General features: G+C 36.2%; 1 protein-coding gene across 1 annotated transcript; it reads left to right on the top strand.

Annotated features, from left to right (window-relative positions):
- The first annotated feature begins 2183 nt into the window (after window positions 1-2183).
- Window positions 2184-8049, top strand: LOC108669677. Its single transcript, XM_018157078.2, has 4 exons — window positions 2184-2249; window positions 3369-3455; window positions 3626-3752; window positions 4727-8049. The coding sequence occupies exons 1-4, from the start codon at window positions 2184-2186 to the stop codon at window positions 4804-4806; spliced, it is 360 nt and encodes a 119-aa protein (XP_018012567.1). The 3' UTR covers window positions 4807-8049.
- The last annotated feature ends 16776 nt before the right edge of the window (window positions 8050-24825 follow it).

The raw sequence follows: 24825 nt of genomic DNA, 5'->3' as shown, positions 1-24825 counted from the left end.
CGAGTCTGGTCACAGTCTGGGGGAAGGTGCATGTGTTACTCGCTCAGAAGTAACAAGGAGCCCGAGTCTGGTCACAGTCTGGGGGAAGGTGCATGCGTTACTCTCATATTGCTCCCTGGCGCGGTATTTGCATAATACCGAGTAATGATTTCTGCTTTTCGATTACGTAAGTCCTGGCGAGTGACGCAGCGCGGTCGAGGCTCACAGCGCTGCAAAAATGCACGGCGCTTGCATTTTTTTGCTGCATGCAAGGATGACATTGTCTGCATTTTGAACGTCGTCTTTGTGCACCTCATATCGTTTCAGAAAAATTTAAAATTCTTCTCTTCGGAGACTTTTCAAGGTATTTATTGGAGAGGATTTCAATTTAAACATTCTTTGGTTGAATATTTTACGAGGGTTTTTTTTTGTGTCTTGCGCGAGAGAAAGAAAATCACTATGTAAAACATGACGTGAAATTATATATACGTGAAATAATAAAAGTTCTATAGGATTTCGAATTCTGACGCTTCTATAGTGAGTTTTCCATATCAGACATTATCAACGTAGGATGCCTTTGGCGACTTGATACAATGCAAAAATGAAGTCTATTTTTAAAGCCCACTATTTCATTAATATTTCAACAGATTCAAAACCCGAAAATTGACATTTAATAAAAATGAGATCAGTACTCACTGCAGTGAGTAACAGAGAGCGCATTTTCTCGTGCATAAATCAGTTGAAGTTCTTCTTTCTATGGCGCAAGGAAGACAAAGTCCTGTATTAAGGACCTGAGACCAAGACCTGGGTCATGTTACATATTTTTGTAAAGGCCAATCTTCAACCAACCTAAAACTATAATCTAAATCACGACACGTTTTAAAGTATTCTTAAAATCGCCGAAAACGTGAAGTCACGGACGGACGGACATGACGAGCACAATAGCGCCATTTTTCCATTAATGAGAAAATACGCTAAAAATTGAACATAACAAATAAAAATCAATCAATTCATATAAATTCATTGAAATTATCATATCATATCAATTCATTGAAATTGTTCCATCACAAGCGTTTATCAGAAATTGGGGGCAAACATTTTATTTTCGATTCAAGTTTCACTTGTCAGAATGCCGAATTTTCACGAATTTTTCCTCAGAATTCTGGAATCTCTTTCAAATGCTGATGAAAACTTTTTCTTACATGTTATTGCACGAGTCAAAATTTCGCATTCATTCCCTATGATCGAACACTTACACTTTACACAAGGGAATTTCGATGTATTTCCATGTGACCGACCGTATCCACACCGATTCACGACCTGCATTAAATAATTTGGTCAAAGGCCGTCAAAATACTTGCAATTTACCCAACTTACAGCGTTCACCTCTTTTTTCAATACCTGCGACATTTATTAAATATTCAAGTGGTAAATAAATACATGTGCGTGACACGCAACCATTCCTATGCTTGCGTTGACCACAAATTTAGGTCGAAAAGATACGGCTGATCTTGACGGATGGTGGACAGATGCGATAAGTTACGTCTGATGTTGACGGATGGTGGACAGATGCGATAAGTTACGTCAGATGTTGACAGATGATGGACAGATGGCTGCTGCCAACCGTCGCACTTGGTAATGAAGGGTTCAATATAATCACCAATCTGGTGAGTCATAAAATCGTGATACACTGCCTCGGAACTGAACGCGCTCGCCAATACCGACAAATGCTTCGTTTTGAACCGGCGGAGTAAACAATAGGAAGGAATTATGGAGTCAAAAGTTGCCTGATAAATGTACGCCTTAATCCAAATGTAATCTTTGATTTATAGGGCAGCCTAAAATTTGCACCCTTCGTCCATTACAGTTTTATCGAAATGTCCGATGTGACCTTGTAGGTCATGTTTTCAATTTCTATGTGTAATTTTCCTAGCTCTCGATCATTTGTAATTATCCGGCATCTTCGCTAAATTTCTCTGTCGATTATTTCAAGCAATTATTTAACTATGAAAGTTGTATATTGAGGAAAGTTTGAATAAATTGACTATCGGCTCGATAGGATATTTAAAATGGACTTATTGAAAGTATTAATGTTTGCCGAAATGGAAACTTGTTAGCATTCAATAATACCAATGATAATTGAATTGATAGTGCAAGGTTTTAGTACCGGAACATTCATTAAGTTTTGCCCAAATGTGGTGATGATGGACAGATGGCTGCTGCCAACCGTCGCACTTGGTAATGAAGGGTTCAATATAATCACCAATCTGGTGAGTCATAAAATCGTGATACACTGCCTCGGAACTGAACGCGCTCGCCAATACCGACAAATGCTTCGTTTTGAACCGGCGGAGTAAACAATAGGAAGGAATTATGGAGTCAAAAGTTGCCTGATAAATGTACGCCTTAATCCAAATGTAATCTTTGATTTATAGGGCAGCCTAAAATTTGCACCCTTCGTCCATTACAGTTTTATCGAAATGTCCGATGTGACCTTGTAGGTCATGTTTTCAATTTCTATGTGTAATTTTCCTAGCTCTCGATCATTTGTAATTATCCGGCATCTTCGCTAAATTTCTCTGTCGATCATTTCAAGCAATTATTTAACTATGAAAGTTGTATATTGAGGAAAGTTTGAATAAATTGACTATCGGCTCGATAGGATATTTAAAATGGACTTATTGAAAGTATTAATGTTTGCCGAAATGGAAACTTGTTAGCATTCAATAATACCAATGATAATTGAATTGATAGTGCAAGGTTTTAGTACCGGAACATTCATTAAGTTTTGCCCAAATGTGGAATAGATGGGTTAATTTTTACATTAACTCATATTTACATGCAATTAAATGTTCGTACTCTGCGATGAAAATACATATTTGCTGAAAAAATTTCCGAAAAATATTTTGAAATAGGGATCGAAATTTACCGATCGATAGTTGTTTTTAAAGTGCTTTCACTCAATTGATGATGCTGAAGAGTGCGCAGTACACTAGTCAAATTGACAATCCTTAAGAGAATTCGAGAACGCATTCTTAATTCTTCTGAACAAAATGTCAGTTGAACAGACACTGTTTTACGTGAGAACAGGAAGGCCGGACTAACTTTAAACAGAGAACAGTAACTAGCAAATTATTATCATATTGAGACCGAATATAAGAACAGATAACCTGGCACCAACTTAAAAATATGTTTAGATGAGTGTAAATTTCCAAATTAATCATTATAAAATGTTGTTTAAAACCCGTTTTTAATGACAGTTACAAATCTGATCGATCCTAATGTCATCAACTCTCAAGATCAATGCCACAATTAATGATGAGTTTAATTTAGATAATATTACTAAGTCTCGGCTTGTCTTAACAGATCGCCTCTCTGTCCCTCCGTAGGTAGGCCCCCCGCTGCTGGAGGCTCTTGGTGGTCACACGCCCGGCGGAGGCACAGAAGCTCTGAGCCTCAAGGTCCCCGCCCAGCAGGTCAGACATGTTGTCTTCTTCTTGATAAATGTTCAAACGCTCCTGAATACAATTGTTATTGAGTTGTCATTATAGTTACTAATATAGCATGAGTTTCATGTAGCAGTATAACATTTTCATGTCTTCCTCATAATTGGATACAGAATTTCGCATCGTACCGCTGCGTGCAGGTGGTGGAGGCCGGCGGCAGCGTACAGGTCGAGTGTCGCGTCAGCCTCGGGCCCTTGCAAGACAGGGCCGTCAAAACCCTCAGGGTCAGGATGAGGGATTACTTCTTCTCCATCTCCGGGGCTCGAGGTGAGCTATTGATCTTTTGAAGGCTCGGACATTTCCTATTGGCATGAGGACGTCCTGATGCTAGATGGACATTAGTTGTCTTGGACAGTCTTGGACCCCTTACCAATCTATCCGAACTTCAGTATTTTTCTTACGGTTTTCCCAAGGGAAATGACCGTTGCCTTTTGCGAACAGGCCAAGGCCTCTCATGCAGTAATCTTGTTTTGCTCCTTTCTTTCCTGCCTCAGATTTATATTGTTTTATTTGACTTTTGCCTGGCGAAAACAACCTCTCGTTTTAGCGCATTTCTCATGCATGGAAAAAAGGCGCTATTGTGCTCGTCATGTTCGTCCGTCTGTCTGTCCGTCCGTGACTTCTCTTGTTTGCCGACGAGAAAATGTGCTCTCTGTCACTCATTGCAGTGAGTACTGAGTTATATTTTTTAGGAACCTATAATGTATCTTTTCACTTCCTCGCAATCCTCATGGCGCAAATTAACCTTGTACTCCGAGTGCTACATGCGCTTGCATGTACTCGTATACGATCTTCACAATATTTAATTGCGTCATCACGGTTATTGAACGCTGTTACGCATGAAATATCTCCCGCTCTGGACTTAGACCGATGCGGATTTTTGTTGGAGGACTTAGTAGTCACTGTTCCGGCACATGGCTCATTTAATGAGCTACGATGGTAGTCACAAATTCTCACAGTTTGTGTACCGAGATGCTCCATGGAAAAAAATTTTAGCACTCAGCTCATTTCAGGGAACACAATTTTTTAAAGTCGTAGAAAATTATATGGATAAGAATTTCACAATTTTAAAATCTTAATTAATGCAGAGTTTTTACTGCATGAAATTAAACGTTTTGACATGTAGTGTAATATTCGATTCTGTATTATGAATCGAATATAAGAGAGTTTAGACGCTGTATATGTTATGTTACTATAATGTTAGTCATCGCTGCTTCACGGACATTCGTAATTTTCTACAGGGGGAAAAGGATGCAGCGTTGCGAGCTTCATGGCTGCAGCGATGCTTGCTGCCGCTTGTCTATACTTCAACATCAGCTGAAGCTTTGTCAGCTGTGGATTGATGGAATAATTCCACAGTCCTGTACAAAATTGTGGGAGAGTTACGTAAAGGTTTGTAAAGCGAGATTAATTCATATCCAATAACCTATGCAAATAAAAAACTGGAAAATTCGTTATGATTATATGAAACGGCAGAAAACGAGCCAAAGCTTATAGAAAATCACTTTACTTCCCCACAATAGTAATAACCGTTCTGTGCACCGATTACATTGATATTATAACAAATGTAGTGAATTAAAGAGACAGTAGAATATTGAAGTTAAATAGCGCAAATGAGCGTTTTGCAGTAGCTTGATTGGCCTTACCTTGTAGGATCCCGCTAAATATTGATATTTAGGTATGTAAGTGAACTTTGTTGAAATAAAACTACGAATGGATGGAGGTAAATATATCAAAGAATTAATGTCACGAAATTTTTCAACCCCATTAAAGCGCCGTTTCATTAAATCAACAGAATTAGATGCCATGGCATCTGAATTCATCTTCCTCCACGTGGCCTGTTCCCTGTCGTGATAGTAACAGTAGATAATGAGTTTTATAAGCCCTATACATATATTTAACTATCGTTTTGTGTTTTGTACCAAAAGTTTATAGATGCGGATATTTTTATTAACCACAAGTATGATAGAATTAGGACAGTGATTTATCCTTCCAAAAAGTGTGTGCAGTTTGTTTGAGGTTGTCAATTGAATGAAATTTTGCTAGGTAAACATTCCGTTCAGAAATAAGATTAATATTTTTTACCCTCTGGTTAACAAATATTTTCTAATTAATGAGCTTTGAGCTGTAAACACTCCGATGAAGTATTGCAGTGAGAATTTAGTTTCTTCTGAATCCAAAATAATCTGATTTTTTTTGTGTTTTTTGGGATCTAATGACAACATTTTCTGTTTCAAACCCCAATGATGGTCGTACTTTCTTTTTATTTCGCATTAAGTAATGCAATAGTTATAACGTATGTTGATATTTCTTTTGTCTCGACTTCAAGAAAACTTTGTTGCTTTTTTAGAGGCATACTCGATACTTTATGGACTTTTTTACTTCCGCTTATCCTTTATATCGGTCTCATGCACGGATGTAGTCCTCAATTATTTAAATATATAAATTTTGAAATTGATGCGAATCCTTGTCAATGTGCATGGAGATGATTGAAACACAGATTTTTTGATTTGATGCGGCAAAGTCTATTGAAATGGAAATATCGATTTAATTATTAACTAAAACAACGATTGATTCCAAGTAGTTAGCAATTGTTCGTTATCACAAGAGCTGAGAAAGTGAGATATAACGAATTAAATGGCATTTTCTTTCAAGATAGAGTTGGCAGCTGCCAAAATATTTAATCTTTGAGCTCAAGGACGTCATGAATAAATTTGCTTACGTTTAATTTTAATCAACTATACTTCATAAATATGCATGTGTTGATGACTTTTTCCTCCTACTTTCTCTGTAAATTTGTTACGAATTTCAAAAAGCGACAATATAGCGCCTGAATAACTGGAACGTGGACCAGTCACAGTCCTGTGTGTCACATAGCTGCCGCCCTGAAGATATAATGAATTTATTTATCAGTTTTATCTAAGCGACCGACCAAACTGATGCGCGGTGTCACCAGTCTTTTGACGAATTAAATGTATCTTCCGTGAACTGAATTATTTTAAAATACCTTATTTGAAATCGTGACTTTACTTCTTTGCTTCTCTTAATTATTCTTCGGCACTTCTCCGTTCCTTGTGTTCATATTTTATTCTCGTGAATGATATTTTGGTATATTTTCTTCCCGTGTATAGCGTTGAGGAGATCACAGGTTCCGAACAATCAATCCTGGTCCAATTATTGTTCGAATATTTTAGTGTGTCTGTTTCTAAGAAATAAATAGTTTTTACTGTTCGAATATTTTAGTGTGTCTAAGAAATAAATAGTTTAATGTGAGTAGACGTAGCAGTTGAAAGACATTATCTAACTCCTAGATGCTCGTTACAACCCAAGTTCATCAGTGCTACACAACCTCTCATTTGGGACATTAGTAGTTTCAATAACCTTCCATTCCTGTGTGAGCATTTTAGAAGTTACTCCTGTATTGCCTCTAAGATTATTAACGAAAATTCACACTTCCTGTGTCAGTGAGAGGGAGCTGTTGAAAAAAGTTGAATTCCTAATAAATCGTGCAATAGTAAATTTTGCTGAATACTCTACACTAAAAAATAGAAAGCGCCTCCATACATTTATCAATAAAATTTGACCTGCTTCATGAGTGTATTGTAAAGAAAATCAAAATTAATTCAATAGAACATTAAAAATTATTCAATAATTGAATTTTTATTTGTAGACGACCCATGAAAATGTGTAGTAATGAAGATATATAAGTTTATCGATAAATTCTGCAGCGTAAACCAATACAAATTTGCAAAGATTACCGAAACTAAGTTCAAATGCTAAATGGTTAATTGGTTAATATTTGAAGAAAAAATGCAATAAATAATTATATTTATGTGCTGCGGAAAACTTATTTCAATCGTGAGCTGACTTTAATTTATTTCAAATCGGGCAAAAATCTACTGGCCTGTATTAAAATACAACGTGTGCGTAATGGAGTGTTTCAATCAAATGCGTTTTCCATCCGATGGAGCATTCTCCCTTTCGGCGTTGAAATCGATTCAAATCATTCAAACTGTCCCGCCGCTTGGAAAATTCTCCACATATATGCACCAGGGACCGACGGGCTAGAATATTTTAACTCATTATTTGGGATGTCAACAATGCAACATCCGTGTTCGATTTCTCTGCTCACGTGAAGAATTAGTTCTAACGAAAGTATTCTCAGGTAAATGTACACTAATTAATTATCTATTCTCCTCATATTTACCTATACCTTCTCTAAATGTCTGACATTTAAATCTTGCAAGGCCGTATTTCAGAAATAATATATCTCCCGTTGTGATCCGTAAGTCAACCTACATGGGCTACATCACACCAGTACAAGGTAATGAACTTTGAGTTAAACTTTAATTATCATTCATTTCATTCAAACTAAATGCATTTTGACGTTTTGTAAACACAAAATGAATGCTATTATATATTAGATACAATAAATCTATTACAGTAAAAGAATGAATGACTTTCGAGGGCAGATGACCAGATTGTGTGACCCTCTTTAGCTGATAAGGATATTGTCGAACTAACACATTGATAGTGAAATATAGTGTAGAGGCTTCACAGTAGTAGAGCAAAAATACACTAATTCGGTTAGCTTAGAACAGCTTATTGATTTATAAGGTCAAGAAAGTCAACTACCACGGCCATAATACAACCAGTATTTCGATTTGGGCGCTTCACGCTTTATGAACCTCAGAGAGCTTGCGTGAGCATAGTAATTCAAAAAAAATTTAGGATATTTATACTGTGTTCATGAGGAAATTTTGAATCATGGAACTATTCGCATCGTAAATGAGTTGTTAACAAAATTATATAACTCAGTAGTCCCACAACTATCGTCCAAATTTATTCATTACTTTCACAATGACCATATGTCTCGCTTCCAATATTATATGCGATTTTATGCGTTATTTTTACAATATCAAGACCAGAAAATATTTCATTACAATCGACGGCTCGCTGTTGGAGACTACAACTGATGTTATTTTTGCAGCTTACCGACGATTTAAAATAGATTGAAATTTATGAATGTTTTTATGTATAATGTCGCCATGCAATCATCAGCTATAGATAGCCATTGAAATAGCATAAATCGTTGCACTCTGTTTTTTATCATATCTATGATTAAATTAATGCAATTGATACTTCACAATTATTCAGCTGAAAAAAACAATGATTGTCAGTTATAACAGGCATCGTTAAGGCGTTTGAACTTGTAGTTGTTTATAACAAATTTTGACAACCAATTTAATCTCATAGGAAGTTCATAAATTTGTAAACTTATTATATTATAAATTTGTTAACTTATTATTTATATTATTTATAATGAGATTGATTATTTATATAGCTAGGAGTACATTTGCAAATATTAAATGTACGTTAAATTGCTGATCATTTGTTTTAATTCTTTTCCTATAAGCCAATCACTTATTTATGTTGGTTCAGCAATGCTTAAAGTAATATAACAGTTATTAATAATAATAGGATAGATCCAAATGTAGGTGCTGCAGCCTCGCTAGCAGTAGCATTTTTTTTATATCCAAGTAATAGAATTTGACAAATAGCTTGTCTGCGACATTATCGAAGTCAAATTTATTTTCTCATCACTAAAGAAATTGCCAGCTACACCTTTATACTGCTTAATTAACATGAAGTTATCTAAATGTCCTAATCAATGCTAAATCAGGAGACTTGATAAAATTAGTTGAAACGACGGGTGAATGATGAAAATTATTGACTGATGAAATTGAAAATTATTGATTGATGAAAATGACGGGTGATGAAAATTACTAACGATATGACCTTATATCATCTGACCAGTTAACTTAATCACAATTCCTATTTAATTTACAATCCACATTGGATTGGTGGAAATTTAGTTCGTTTAATTTGGTTCGTATCTCTCAAGCAATAAAGGAGTCGAATGGATTAATACAATATTTCTTTGTTTCAGTTTACCGAATGTGCGAAAACCATTTCGGTATTTATTCATTTCAGATAAGCAACAGGAATTGAAGCAGGCGGCCACATTTATAAAGTTTCTTCAATCGCTCACTCTTGTCAAAAGCGACTCAAACAATTCACCACTACATATATACCGAGGGAAATATATATAAACTTGATTGCTAAAATCTAAAAAAACACTGCAGTGACAATGTTAATTAACACTTTAAGGTCGGCATATTTTAAATCAATTAGATTGTCAAGTAAACAGATCGTCAATCTAGAATTCAATTAGATCGTCAATCTATTATTCAACCGATCTCTCGACGGAATTTACACCTCTGCGATGGCATGATTATTTCAGACAACATCTCTAAATAAAATGCATTGAATTAGATGATGCTGATCGGGACGGCAATTACTGGGGGAATTTCGGTCTCCAGACTCGCGGCCTTCCCTTGTTGAGGGCACTTGTCAACTGTCGGACAATTGGCGTCGAGTTGACAAGGCGACAAATTAATGGGAGAATCTGCCGCGTAAAGTTCCAAGTCACGAGAGATTCTAACCACCTAGAACAAATGGCTTCTGTTAAAGCTAATTTCATTAAAAATATAATTCCTTAAAGGAAATTGCTTGATGAATTGCAAGGTGAAAAGGTTGAGGGGAAACACTTCACATCAATATCCGTCTAAAAGCCTCAATAAATAGAATGGAGTTTAAAATATACTCAAATACAAATTGGAAATTAATATTTGTTAAACACGGAATAGAAGAATCACTTAATGCTAATTAGCCACATCCAGTCTATTTTACGAGGCAATTAATACGAGAGAGGAACAAACAATGTATAGCTCCAGAGGAAAATTGATAAATTTTATAAGTGTTTAAACCCCACTCACAGTATTCACAAACAATGAAATAAAAATTACGAGAGACAAATAATTTTCAAGCGTCATGCATCTTCTCTCAATAGCCACATAGATTCAGTAGCGCCTCTAGTGCCAGCTGTAGAGCAGAAGTAATAAGAGCGGCGTTGTCACCAGTAAACATTTATTTTAGGTGCAAAATATAACGTATATTTTAAACAGAAATCAATGACAGATTTTAAAGCGATACTCTCCAGGTTCATTAGTTTTATTTTACGAGTATTTGACTTAAATATAATTGACCGCTTCAATAAATGTTACATGTTAATTATTATTTCCAAAATAATATGTGTTGGTGTAATTATTTCCAAAATAGCTGCACCAACCAACTGCTACTGTGTGTAATTTCAGTAAGCCCCTCTGTTAACAAACCAAATATGGGCTGGCAAGTAGTAAAATAATAATCAAGCACTCTGTGTATGAATCATTTTAAACATATAATGCACTCTAAGATTTTGTAGTTTTTTTAACTTAAGCTTTCTTTTTCTGAAAAAGCAGGTTTATCAACGTTGCTCTCTCTTTTGGTTTAAATACAGTAAGCAATACAAGCCTGGATATTGCTGTGCATATTTATCAGTTAAAGAGTAGCATTTTTCGATAAAATCGGGAATTAAAGTTTTTTTTCAAAAATGATGAGTAGAGAACTGAAATGTGCTTTTTGAACGCTCTCATTATAACCTACAATTATCGCAAAGGAAGCGAGATCTCCTCCAAACTCGAGATATACGTTATTGGTACACCTGTATAGAGGCAGTTATAGTTTCTGTTATATGGGTTCAGTTATTTCAAGATAAGACAATCATCCAGTAACTTCCGAAAACGAGCTTAAATCTCAAACAAAATCGAGAAAAGTTAATTAATAACTTTGCTAAAGATAATTTAACAAAGTTAATTTTACACCAGCGCAATAATTTTAGGGATGTAGTGAAGATGTGTCGGTCGTTGAAGCTGTGTTCGCAATTTCCTATACTCCATTGCCGGAGATATATACTTCACTGAGTTTTTTGTTACCATTTATGTAAGCCCGACTAACTTTAGCCTCATTTCCAAATTTGATGTTAATCTAATTTGGATACTGAGGTCAGCGGAGACTACAGGAAGTGTTTTTTCTCTAAAATTTCGCAACCATGTTTCTTCTCTACATTAGCATATACCAAGCTATTTAATAAAAATTAGGTGTTTTTTTGTTGTAAACCAACAACAAAAGCGATGAAATAGGTTTGAAAAATTGGTCGCAACTCTAAGCTCACTGACAATCCATGAAAGGAAGGGAGACAAGCAATGAAATAAAGAGAGCTAAGTCCGTAGTTATAGATAAAGCCTTTAGATTTTACTTAATAGTATTAAATATTATTTAAAAACCAGCATGATACACACATAATATAAATTACAGAATAAAACTGTACGAAAGATTTCGGTGTAATTTTGTCAACCTCTGCCTGTTACTAGTGTCAACATGTTAGTTGTTACTTGTTTAGTTGTTACCAGTTACCACTTACAGGTATTTTTCATGTTTCAGTTTGCTTACAGTTATTTTTATGTTTCACTTTCCCTACATGGATGTCTACTTTAAATCTACCAATCTCAAAAATAATCCACATATTCCGCTACATTTTACTGTAGCGGTAGCGGTAGCACTCGCTACAATCTAATAGGTGTAGCGGTAGCGGTACGCCGGCTACATTTAGAGCATGTAGCGGTAGCGGTAGCGCCGCTACATTTCAAAGTAGTGCTGCCCAGCTCTGCGTATTATATTTGAACATATAATGCACTTTAAGAACTTTTCATGTATTATTTTCATGTATTATTTACTATTTTCGATCAACTAATCTTTTTGTTTTGCGAAAACGTGAATTTTACAATTTACATTATTTTGCTTTCTACTAAAATAGCTAGCAACACAAGCCTGGGAAGTGCTGTGCATATTTATCAGTAAAAGGCTAGAGTTTTGCTTAAAAATACAAGGTTCTAAGTCTTTTCTTTCATAATTTGTTAGGAAGGACCTGAAGTACTGTTTTATAGGCATGCACTCTAACCAATAACTGCTGCAAATGAAGTGTCATCTCCACCAAACTCGGGAAATTGAAGAAATCAACAAACTCATTTTCAATTTTTGTGATCTAATTTTGATACTGTAGTTACACCTACTGGAAAATTCAGAAACATATTAATACTAAAAAACAATAATTTTTTATTGATGTTAATATATACTATGATTTTTGAGAAAAAACTTTGATTTTTGAGAAAATTATTTTTTATTTTTTCGTAAATCGAGTATAAAGACGGTGAAACGAGCGCGACACTGGCCTCGCTGGGCGGTTATTTTGAACTGCTCTGTCGACCCTGAAATGAGGTGCACGAAAAGCGATCTTGCCAGCCTGAACCAGGGTCTTTATTCACGGGCCAGGCTTCAATTACATTTGCAATAATAATAAAAGACGGCCCAGTTTCCTGCATGAACGTTTTTTATCGGTAGAAAGACGGGTGTCGTTGGAACTAATGTATACATGTGATATTTCTGATGAGTGAGGCCTAGTTTTGGTCCACGAAATATGCATCATACATATGTAGTTGACACTAAAACTATAACAAAATCCGAAAGTTTCGCTGCAAAAATAAATAACCTTGATCCGTCTGTAAGGAATGCATAATTGCATATTTACAGGAGAAATTGGAGAGTAATTCAAGAAGACGATTAAAATATCTTGGTTTGAATACTTCAAAATGAAAAAATTAAATTTCAAATACAAAAGGTAGCACATTTTCCAAAATCTTCAGCACAAAGGACAACTGCGGTTATTTTCGTCCATGAATTACTGTTAATAAGAGGCACATTTAACCAAGCGCTCAATCTTGCAGTCACAATTTATTTTACCCACCTCAGTCAGTTCGAAGCCTCACATGAATAAATTAATGTTCTATCAAGACACTCATTCTCTCTGAGATCCCAAAATATCCTTCGCGTGATTCACGGGATATCACAATAACGTTCTTTCTGGAACCAGAGTCTCGCTCTCGCCATCATCCTCCCAATTATACGATCCTGACTGGTTGATTGGAGGCCAATATTTGTATGGGGAGATCGTACGACGCACGGAAGGAGAGAAGCAAAAAGTTGAGGCGAGCGTTCTTATAACAGTAACCTTCAAGGTGATCGATATGTTAACAAACGTATTCCACTTGTGAACTTGAATGAAAATTAGACGATTGTTTAAATCCACACGAATAAGTTGTTAGTTGTTGTGTCGCGAACTACAAATAAGTGGTATGATCTACTAAAATTTTGAATGCTACATATTAAAAATTGCAAATTTCCTTTATTTATTTTTTTAGTCATATTGAAAATGGTATACTGAGATTTGCTATAATATAGCAATCATAATGAAACCCCTCTCAACCAGTAACTTCCATTATTTAGAATATTTACGTTCAATTTGAATTATACTAATATACTTCGGGCGATAATCATAATGGAAATTTGATGTGGTCAGCGTATTTACAAGAGGTTCAATAATCACCCACCGACGCAAGCAATCTATTATTTGCTGACGTCACGAAGTACACGCTATATTGACTAATATTGTATTGAATTACGATTCAATTATGAGGCCACAGCTCTGATGTAACTTCTGGCAATAAAATTTGCCATATATATGACTCAAGAATCATATCATTTTCAAAGATTAACCTATTATCCAATTTTGCAATTTTTTCTTCTCATTAAAATTTTCAGGCGGAAAAACTCATGCTGAAAATGTTACTTTAAACACAAATCAATTTATTTTACAGCGATAAATTGTACAAAACAGCATTTTGATATATCCTTTTCTCTGCTAATTATATTTGCTCCACTTGCACATTCACGTATTTAGTAACTATTTTTTTAGAAGTTTCTACCGCCAAATTTTGTCACATTAAATGCCCGGAAGCATAATCAATGGTCCTTCTCGCGCGGCCTTACCTGCAGGTTCGTAAATCCCGGGAAATAATTATTCCCTAAACTTCAGCAAAGAGAACACTAGTCTAGGGAACACCTATAAGGTTACCCTCAGGTTAACCCTCACATCAAGCGAGCTAAAGCCTCGTGCCCCATCCCATGGCCGCTGATAATGGCGGACTAATGAGCGACGGCTCTGGCAGAGTCAACTCTGAAACAACGGTAAACTTCAGAAGGCTCATCTTCCTCGGCATGATATTCAGAATTTATCTTGAAAAGAAACATTGGAGAGCAAGGGAGCAAAAAGAAATGAATAAGTATTATTTTGCGACAATGAGGCTGCTGCAATGGAATAAAGTCAGACTAATTGCTTACTTATCATTACGCCATTGTACCCACCAATAATATCCGAAACACTCGAAATATTTCCGCACTTTAGTTTAAATGAACATATAATTCGCACTCATTTATTGTTATTCACATTCTCATTTCTCCATTTTCGACATTGCGACTGTTCTCTGGGCGCAGGTAGGTGATATACGAAAGCTGTTCACAGAACAAATACTACCGTAGAATATTTAGCAGCAGCCGCGGTTTGCCAAATTTAATGATTTGTTAGGCTTTTAGAATACGTTATCTGCCGAATGCTGCTTTTATCACAGTGAGAAAAAGCTCGATGCACTCAGAGTCAGAGTCTAGAATCTGCGCAGTCATTTTAGTGGCATGGGGACATTAGCTAGAATATTTAAGTTAACAATGCTCAATTCACTCTACGTCTCAAATAAAATTTTTTGTTTCTTTATTTGTTTGAAAATTCACCTACCGTCGTCGCTGGACTTTTCTCACAGACATGAAACACATCTAGCGATCGTCCATGAAGCAAGTAATAAAACTAAAGCGCTCATTAGTATCTGAAGGCTTCAACTCAACATGAACTCCCGTTACGTGTTCGCAGTAATCCGAGCCAAGCTCACAGTGATGCTACAGAAGTTAAGGAGCAGCGCTAACGAATAAGTCAAGCGCTGTTAGTCGCTAAAGCTTCGCGCTCCAGGGATGCATCTTAATTGTTTGCGCGATGTGATCTGTTGCTGCTGATCAAGTAATGTAGCCATTAAATGAAACAAGTATCATAATTCCTCCTAAAGCAACAGAGTATTTTATAACAGAGTATTTTCTCTTTAAGTGCCTGATGTCATTGTCAACAACAAAGTTTATTTTTTAAATCAAAGAGGCATGCATATAATACATTCTGCCTGTTTGTTATTTTGATTAATTACGATTTTCTTACAAGAAAATTGTCATGGGACTTAATTCATTAGCGCAGGTTGTGTAGTGTGTATCGTCATGTTTCGGGCACAACGTGTCAATTTATAAGTTAATTCATAATTAACTATAATAACTTATAATTATTATTATATATAATAATTTATAATAACGATCATTTAAAAATCATACATGTTATTTCCTTCTTGTTCCTCACAGTCGTGTTCGCAATTGTGACCGTCATTTCACTGGGCTGGCGTTCCAAATCGAGGAGCGGAGTTGAGGCTGCAGATGCGCTGTTTCCTGTAATTCCCAAACCGCCTTCTTATCTTAATTAAAGATCTTCCAGACTTCAAGATGATTTAGCGCTGAATGCGGCCAGGAGCGTAACAAAGTTAGGGTGTCGACTTTAAAACCATCATATTAATAAAGCATCTCAAACAAAGCCTAGGTGAACGCACGGTAATGTAACCAAATGTTAATGGGTGAACGGCTGCCCTGAAGATAATATGTAAAATTTTAATGAGATATATTTCAATTACAGTGGTGCTGATATGAATTTAAAATACTTTCTTCAAAAACTCTTGAATTTATAACTAAAGGCTGAAAAACCACGTAACAATTACCTTTACCTAGTATGACCTAAACTCGAATAGAATTAATTCTTTGAAGAATAAACGTAAATAAAAAAATAGAAGAATAGATTCACCACAACTCGAAATATAGTTAAGCTTATCCCAAATCTGAATCAAGAAAATAATTTCACAGATCAAATCAGTCCACACCTTGGATGGCATGCCTGTTGGTAGTGTTAACCAGCTTGTTTGTTTATGCAGCTTATGTTCAGTTGTTTGTTTATGCAGCTTCTCGCCAAGTTTATGCTCATAAGAATGAGTTCCAAGTGACGGCAAGCAACTGCAGTGTTTTGCGTAGGCTCTGACAAAGTATTTACAGCTAAAGACCCAGCAATGCTCCTCAAGAGAAGTCTTTGCATTCAGGATATTACTCCATAGACAAAGAAGAGAGAAGGGAATATTTTGAGCGTTCGATAAAAAGCAGAGTCGCAATAATGAACAAAAATTCCGGTACCCATGAGCTTTCGACCATGTTTTTTTTTTTCTATAAGCATAATAAATTATTTTTGATTTGTATAGTCGGCGACAAATTTGTGAGCTTGTGCTTCATAAACTAACTGGTAGAAATTTGGTACCTAGTAAAATCTTCTTAGGCACACATCGAAAAATCTTAGGCATTTTTTCTACTAAAGTTCTCGATGAATAGCTTCAGTTTCGAAATGCTTTAAAACCCTTTGACTATAGATTCTTATGGAAGTCTGTGCAGCGCTCTGGCCAAATTTCACAGGTTGAAGCCTGTCATGTGACGTGCAGGTGCGAGATTTATCAGGGCATGAAATGGCAGGCAGGGAAGTAATGCTTGTCCATTATCGCGTACTTATGAACATCTCGCGCATGAGAAAAGTTAATAGTCTCATTTTGACCAATATTCAAACTTATCAAATCCAAATTTAATATTTAGTAAACTTTTTTTTTAGTATATCATAAATAGTCTCAAATGAAAATTATGGAACCTGATGATAAAAGTTGGCTCTTCCCACACCCTCGAAGGAAGTTTCCATCACATCCAATACATCATGGTCCATTTTCTACTGTAATAACTCTGGCTTCCACCAATTTCGACCAGCAAAGAGAGCCCCTGCAGCCCAGAGCCCTCCAGTCCTCGGATTCCTGAAGCTGCTGGAAAGAAATCACGCCAGGCGTGCGACTTTTCCATCAATTTTCTGTGGATCCACCAATCTGAATGTGTTACTAGAATCGCAAGCAACTGAATGCATTGCGCCGCGGTATGGATGTAGCCTCGCTGTCTGGTGTGAAAAAAGAACAGGAATATCAAAACACTAAATACAACAGAAATATTCATGCCAGTTTGTCTAGATATAGGGCGCACACAGAATCTGCAAGTTGGTATCTTGATTGATCCAGGAGATAGATTTACATGTTGTGCATATGGCGTAAGGACATGCCATTACGAAAATAAAGTATGACAGTTGTATGTACACATGTTGTTAGGGAATAGTATAAATTTATCAACATTTCTTAGCAACGATTATTTAATTTCCATTTTGACTTTTCTGTTCCGCAATTTAGGTTTAGCACATTTCCAGGATTTTATTCATTCATGTTTTAGTTACGCGCTGATAAGGACTACAGGAGCAAAACGCAGTTGCACAGACATTTTTTACTGAATATATTGTGAATTCACGATTGAATATATGTATTGTAACCTTTTCACGACCGTGTCGAGATAAAGTGATAGAAAGTAGTCCCCCAGCAATACCACTCGCAAAGCGGTAACATTTAAGCGTAAAAGAGCAATTTCCAATGCATTCGCTTAAATATTTTGTTGCTTTTGGTTAACGACATAAAGAAATCTAGTAAGACTTCCTGAAATCTCATTTTCTTCTAAATTTCCAAATGTAATGAAAATTTTGTGCAGAGCTTTGCATTTATAGCAGATCGCCGCCAATGGCTCGTTCGATGCTTCGGCAGGAATTGAATCAAAACACGAAAAGCTTTCTACTTGCTCTGAATTGTGGTCTGTAAAATGAAGGCATTAGAGTGAAGTTCGCCTCAGTTTCACTGTCTCAAAAAAAAAAAAAAAAAAAAATTCACCGCAGATTGGGCACAGTTTCCTATTTTGCTGTACCCAGTTAATTGCCGCTCTTCTTGGGATTTTTGGTCATGAAGGAGGCTTTGAACAATAAGTTACAGCAACTGTTTGCAATAATGGCTACGAATGGTAAATTGTGGGAAACTTTCATTATCAGTCTAACGAGAGCCCAACAATTGCTGCTTATAATTTAGCTTCTAAGATATGTCTTTCCTCAGGGTAAAGTCAGATGGGATAATGCTTAATAAAACGGCTGCATATTATACAGAGATAAATAAAGTACACGCTTAAACCCAGAGCCCGACAAAGGGATGAATGCTAGGAACAATAATTGTACGTTTTGCAGCTAAAACAACGATTCGGTGAAGTAGCTCCTGGCTTTCGGAGAACCGAGACGATTTTAACTGGCTGCGTTAAGATCCTTCGTAATGCGTCTTCGAAATTGGTTTAGGTAGGTGGTCGTAAATTGCCAGCGCAATGTCTTTGCGGTCTAAACGACTCATAAACGCCGCAGAAATTTTGTTACGACGCACTCAAGTACGCACTTATATTTGCTCTTGAAAATGAATCGGGGGAATTTGATCGCAGGGTCGTGCGTGTTTCATGTGGACCAAATTCTTACTTTTTATATACGGTCGTTTAAATATTACCTGGGTTTCCCACTGAATGAATATTAGTGAATAAACGAACAGATGCGAGACGTTAAAATACTTGGTGAATTAGTATGAATATCGTTCTAATTTTTGAAGTCCTAACAATTGAATGTTTTTCTATGTAATGCAAGGGGACGAGAAAAAAAATTAAAAACTTAACGCAGAGCTCAATCAACAATAACAAACGTATTATTTGATGAGAAAATTTTTCATTCTTTACACCATTCCTATTATGAATAAAAATTTTTTATGCAAAATTTTATAATGAGGTAAAGCGATGAAACTTTTTTACTGCTATCAATAATTTTGGGCAAATTTTACCAGCATGGTTTTCGAGATTTATCATTCAACATAATTTCTTCTCCAATTTATGAAAGTTTCATTCAATTTAATATTTATCAGTTGCTTTGAAACTTTTCCAGCTAAAAATGCCTCTCAATAAAAGTATGACTTCATATTTAGGAAATTAAAATAATTATCACGGAAGCTTGACACGTTTATGGACATTCTTCCTGCAGAACATGATGGAAGCGTCAGCGCGTCGCCAATATATTTGACAGCTTTGATTGGCGCCTCAGAAAATGGGAGCAAACAGTCGTACATCAATCTCTATCAGCGCAGTCTTGTTTCGTTCGCCTGTTCCTAGGCGGCGCTTCAAAAAGCCCAGATTCTTGTACATTTTGCCACGCTGTTCACGTCAAATTTGCTGAGGTGGGGTCCTGATACGTGCAATTAGGGCCAGCAGTTTGTAGCGCTAACAGCACAAGAAAACGGAAATTTTGACATTTTAGGCTGGCGATTTTTGTTTATGTATCAAACTTTTGAACCTTGTCGTCAGGAGTGGAATCAAGCTTCCTTCCAGCTCTGGAAATATGGAAAAAATATGAGAAATCGGACTTCATGAAAATGTTCACATTAGATACAATGCGTTTCCAAATTACTCTTTAAAAACAACACTTCTAAAAAATGAAGTGTCTCCGATCTTTAACATGTACAATGAATTTTTTATTTGATTTTCAAATACTAAAAAAATTAAATTTAAATTTTTTTAATATACTATAAAATATATTTTCAAAAAGATTTATTCTGTCAATTGATTCGTGTATTGCCAGCGACTTTACGCAAGTGTGCAAAATTTCGGATCGATTGGACAGGTAGAAGTGTGTTAAATATCGATTAAAAGATTTGTAGCTAACAAAATTATTTTTTTTTTCAAATTTTAATAGTAAAAACAGAAACTTAAATTTTCAAACTTATTTATTCTCTCAATAGATTCATGCATTGTCTCCAACTTTACGCAAGTGTGCAAAATTTCAGATCGATTGGAGAGTTAGAAGTGAGTTAAATATCTATTATAAGATTCGTAGCAGACAAACAAACAACAAGAAGCGCAGTTAAAGAGAAGTATTGTAATAAAATTGTTCACATTCAATTTTTAGAAATGTCCATATGCAAAAGTAAACACTCAAAAGTAGACATTAAATTCAATGGATTAGAATACATCAACGTGTTGATCCTTTTAAAAACATCCACATTGTTCATAGAAACTTTCTTGGGTGAAGTCGGAACGAGTGCGAATAGCGAGACGTCATTTCCGCAGTCACTGTGCGACATAATTGCCGATAGTGCGCAGGCCACGACGAGCCAGTCCTTGATTGTCTGTATCACTGCCCTCTTAATCACAATGGCCGAGATATGAGCCTTGTAACTCTGTAGACGTTGACGGAGAGTTTCCTGATTGGAATGTGAAGTTCGTTTGAATGCGTGCTCAATAATCCCAAATCAATGAATCTGTAGTGAAATATATTGCCCAATATAGATACTGTGGTATTCAAGAGCTTGAACTTCCTTCTCTTCCAATTTTTAAAATCTTCTTAACTCTATAGAAGAGAAATTGGTATTTATTCTCCATAACATGCATAATATTGTCGTTCAAGTATTGGCATAAACATTGAAATTTTAATTCATTTCCTTCTTCTTAAATGCAATGATTATGGAGGAAATTATTTTTCATTTAATAATTTCTTAATATAACAGATAAATGATTCAAAATCCAGGAAAACGATTTTTGCTATTTGCACCTCGAAATAACAAAAATTTTGTTGCTGTAAATGATGTTATCAAGACAAATTATTACGAAAGAGTGATTCTGGAAATCACTTAGCAAGAGCAGTCGAACCTACGAACTGTTATTAAAAAACATTTTTGCAACATACACTGAGGCGAACTATGTTCTCCGGGCCCAGAACTTTCTTTTGTATTCCAAATTCATGGGATTTCGAAATTCCCTCCGTTGAAATTCGCTGAGTTTTGGCAAAAATTTCCTGAGCGCACAGCGGCTCAGCAACGGAAACTCCAGAGCCGTCAACGCTTGGCAAACTCCTGGTATCCTGGATACCGTCAGGGCATCAATCTTTGCTGAATGCCGAGCGCCTGAACTTTGCCCGGAGTCTCGACAAACAAATAACGATTGAGGGCGCAAGTATTCAATGAACACAGGTCAAAATATCGTCTTCAGCATGAAGCAGATTGGTTGAAGTTGTTCAAGAGAGCCGTAGAGTTTGTCTGGCTTTTGTAGCTTCTGGGATTAGGCTATGCCAGCAGGGATATGGAGTTTACGCTAGACGGAAGTATTGGATGTAGATGAACAGGAATTTTATATAATCGCGATTTAGCTTTTTTGTAAACTTCAAATTATTTTTCCAGCCAAAAACCGATTGTCAACCGAAAAGGTTCGAGAGTTTAAATCCAAACTTTAGCTCAAAAATTTGGTTCTCTGTCTTCCTATTTCAATCGGAAATAATTTTTAAAGGCCCCAACAGTTCAATCACGACCCCAATTGTTAAAAACTGCTCGAAATTAGTGGCCCTAAATTGAGGAAATCCTGTTGTATGACCGGACGTTAGGAGACTTATTATCCAAGAGTTCTTTATTCAGGATTTATCATCTCCCATATTTAGTAGAACTTAAAGTCCCCAGTAAAGTCTTCTCATGTAACTTGAACAATATTTCCCCCTGCGTCCACTTCCGCTCTACTTTCCGTGGAGCTGCCGAGCTTCTTCCGCGGCCTCTTCTTTCTAATTGATTTCAATGGCTCGAAGAATTTGAGACTGAATTTAAGGTTCGACTTTGTGAACCAGATCTTTCGCACCTCTCATATTATTGTGTTTTATTGTCTGTGTGGTAGCCATCTAGTTCCATTAATTCTGAAACGGTTTTTTCGAATCAGTCCTTCTGTGAAAGTTTTTTTTACTTTCACACAGATAACTTTTACGGCTAACTTTTATTTGGGTGCCGTCACAAAATGCTCGTTTGTGCGTCTCTTGTCTAAGAATGAGAAAGAATGTTGTAAAGCCGTTGTTGTAATAAACCTACCGTTGAAAAGCCTCTGCTGTTGCTGGTGCAGGAAATGTTAAGATGTAGTAGAGATGATACTCATTCATCGACACTCAAGTGCAGGACATGTTTCAACAAAATATTCAAATATTCCCCTTAGTTGATGTTGAAAGACTGACACTAAATAAACAGTTGGTTGTGTTATAAATTTGTAACTAATTTGAAATTCCATTATTGCGCTTCCTGGACAGTATGCACCTTCACGTGCATACTGTGAACACAATAATTGACGCATTTTCATTCAAGCCGATTGGCAGCGGGAATTCTTTGATTATTAACATTTCATAGAATTATTTCTCCTCGCTCATAGAATAATGCCGTGCACGTAACTTAAACTAGACGGTTGATAAGACGAGTCGACCGATAGTCACTTTCTAGATCAAAATGTAGTTCTTGATCCAAGTCCGCATTTCCTGAAAAAGGCGCTCAAAAAATCCACTTGCATCGTTAACTGTTATTTTAACAAGCTTTGGAACTTTGCATCGCTCTACATACACGTGACATTTAATCTTCAGGAGAGCGAAAATCTAGGAGCCCTACGAATTACCTGATATATTACTCCACGATTTATTCAATTCAAAGGAGTGCGGGTGGGGTTTTAGCGCCTATTTCGTTGCATACCGGAGATTCAACTTGAAGACAGCTGCTGGCTCTGCAATACAGACTCAAGCTCCTTGAATTGTCTCAGTTTAGTGCACCATTGTCTTCCGGCGCAGAGTACATGTGAGGGTGCAGTACCAAATCTGCATGACCGAATTCGTCGGAGGCTTCATCTCGTTCTTCGGGCCGACTGACATGAACTTCGCACGTTTCAAAGTTGGCTTCCTTACAAAGACTGACTTCGGCCAGCCGAAGAAAGTTGGTCTCAGAGAAGAGATTCATTTCGGGGAAGCGCCTGTCCCGTCATAAACCTTACGGGCCTCTAACTCAGGTCGGCTTTTGATGGTCCTTTCTTGTCGGAAGTGCCGAATTTTTCAGGCTCTACTTGTGACTTAAGACTATAATTTTATAACTAACGATGCAGGAAGATTTCGTCTCTAGAGCCAGTTTTACTCATTCTAAAAAGTTAATTCAGTAAAATTACTAGTGAAAATTATAAGCTTAGTAACAAAATGATTGTCCTATAAATGAATCTTAATTCATTTTTAATACTGTCTTGTTTTTTTAGTGTCCCCTTAATTGTGCAATCGCCATAAATGGAACACTCGGCAATCAGTTTCAAGACCCCCCTGATAGGCGGAAAGAATCGTTATCTATTTAAAGCCCTCATTCAGATGGACAGGCTAGACATCGATTCCAATCCTGTAACCAAGGCGGCGATTAATGAAAGTTTGATGAGGTAATCATCCTGTTCTGGACTAGACTAGTAATTCCTCGGCCTGAGAATGAAACGAGCTGCTATTTTTTTTGTCGTTCGTGAAGCGTCACAAGTTTCCGAGGCACGTCACAAGTTTTATTCGCAGGCCAAACTACATTGTTCCCCTAATTGAGAATAATGGTTGCCACTCACTGAGCCATGCGCAGTAAAGTTCATAGCAAGAAACGTTGTTAACAGAGCAAAATTATGTGATAAATTCGTTCAGCTCTACAGTGCACAAAAAACCGAAACTTCTTAGAGTTTCTCTCCAAATGATTGGAATTGCTATTTATTATAAATTTTCGCTTAAGAAACGATGCCGGAAATTTATAAAGAAACGATGCCGGTTAACGATGCACCGGAAATACATGAATTACTTCTTTCTGACCTATCTGCCTTGGACAGGATAAATAATTAAATTAAATTCAATTCAATTTAATTAATTATCCACAATTTCAGGAAGCGATCCTGATAACAAAAAACAATACTGCTATGTATTTTAGCTATGTCAATTGTTTTGTTCAAATATAATATGTCAGTCCCGTAAAAATGTAAACATAATCTTTACTTTTCTCCAAGCCCAGTACTCCAATTCATGAAATTTGCTCTGTCTAAAATTTCAAATTGATTTCCCCAAGATCATTAAACACAATATTAAATTTATGATAACGGAATATTCCATTAATCCGAAATATTTTTCATTTCATTAACGTCTGTAGAAGATATACGATGATGGCAGTTCTCCAACAGGTGCACCATTATCCAAGCCTTGTCATGTTCAGAGTCAGCAATTAACATCGCACGGCATTTTAAGCGCCGTGCTTGCAGGCGCTCAGTCATCGATTGCTCTCACTTGTGCAGCGCTACACCAGGTCACGTAGCTCTGCCTGCAGGCATCCATACGAACTGGCCACATATTGTAGATTTGAACAAATTCGAGTGATAAATATTTTTTTCTCACAAAGGCAATCGAAGTTCATTTCTGTTAAGGTTAGGACGTTTCTGAAAAACGACAGTTCGCCGCGATATAAAAATAACGTTGCGACCTTTGTTTAACTTCCCTGCAATGATACTCAAATAATCATGAGCATTAATTTTAATTAAATACCAACTAATTATATAGACTGTTTACCAATAGTTATTTATTATTGCAATAATACAATTTCAAAAACATGTTTTT

This window comes from Hyalella azteca, unplaced genomic scaffold (assembly GCF_000764305.2).
Source record: "Hyalella azteca isolate HAZT.00-mixed unplaced genomic scaffold, Hazt_2.0.2 contig5884, whole genome shotgun sequence".
NCBI classification, from domain to species: Eukaryota; Metazoa; Arthropoda; class Malacostraca; order Amphipoda; family Hyalellidae; genus Hyalella; species Hyalella azteca.
This window is presented reverse-complemented; position numbering and strand designations above follow the sequence as displayed.

Bases quoted from the DNA above. Each gene is read 5' to 3' on its own strand.
- LOC108669677 (XM_018157078.2), top strand. From the start codon at position 2,184: ATGGACAGATGGCTGCTGCCAACCGTCGCACTTGGTAATGAAGGGTTC. The intron at 2,250-3,368 runs GTGAGTCATAAA...GTCCCTCCGTAG, and splicing joins TCAATATAATCACCAATCTG to GTAGGCCCCCCGCTGCTGGA. The intron at 3,753-4,726 runs GTGAGCTATTGA...AATTTTCTACAG, and splicing joins CTCCATCTCCGGGGCTCGAG to GGGGAAAAGGATGCAGCGTT.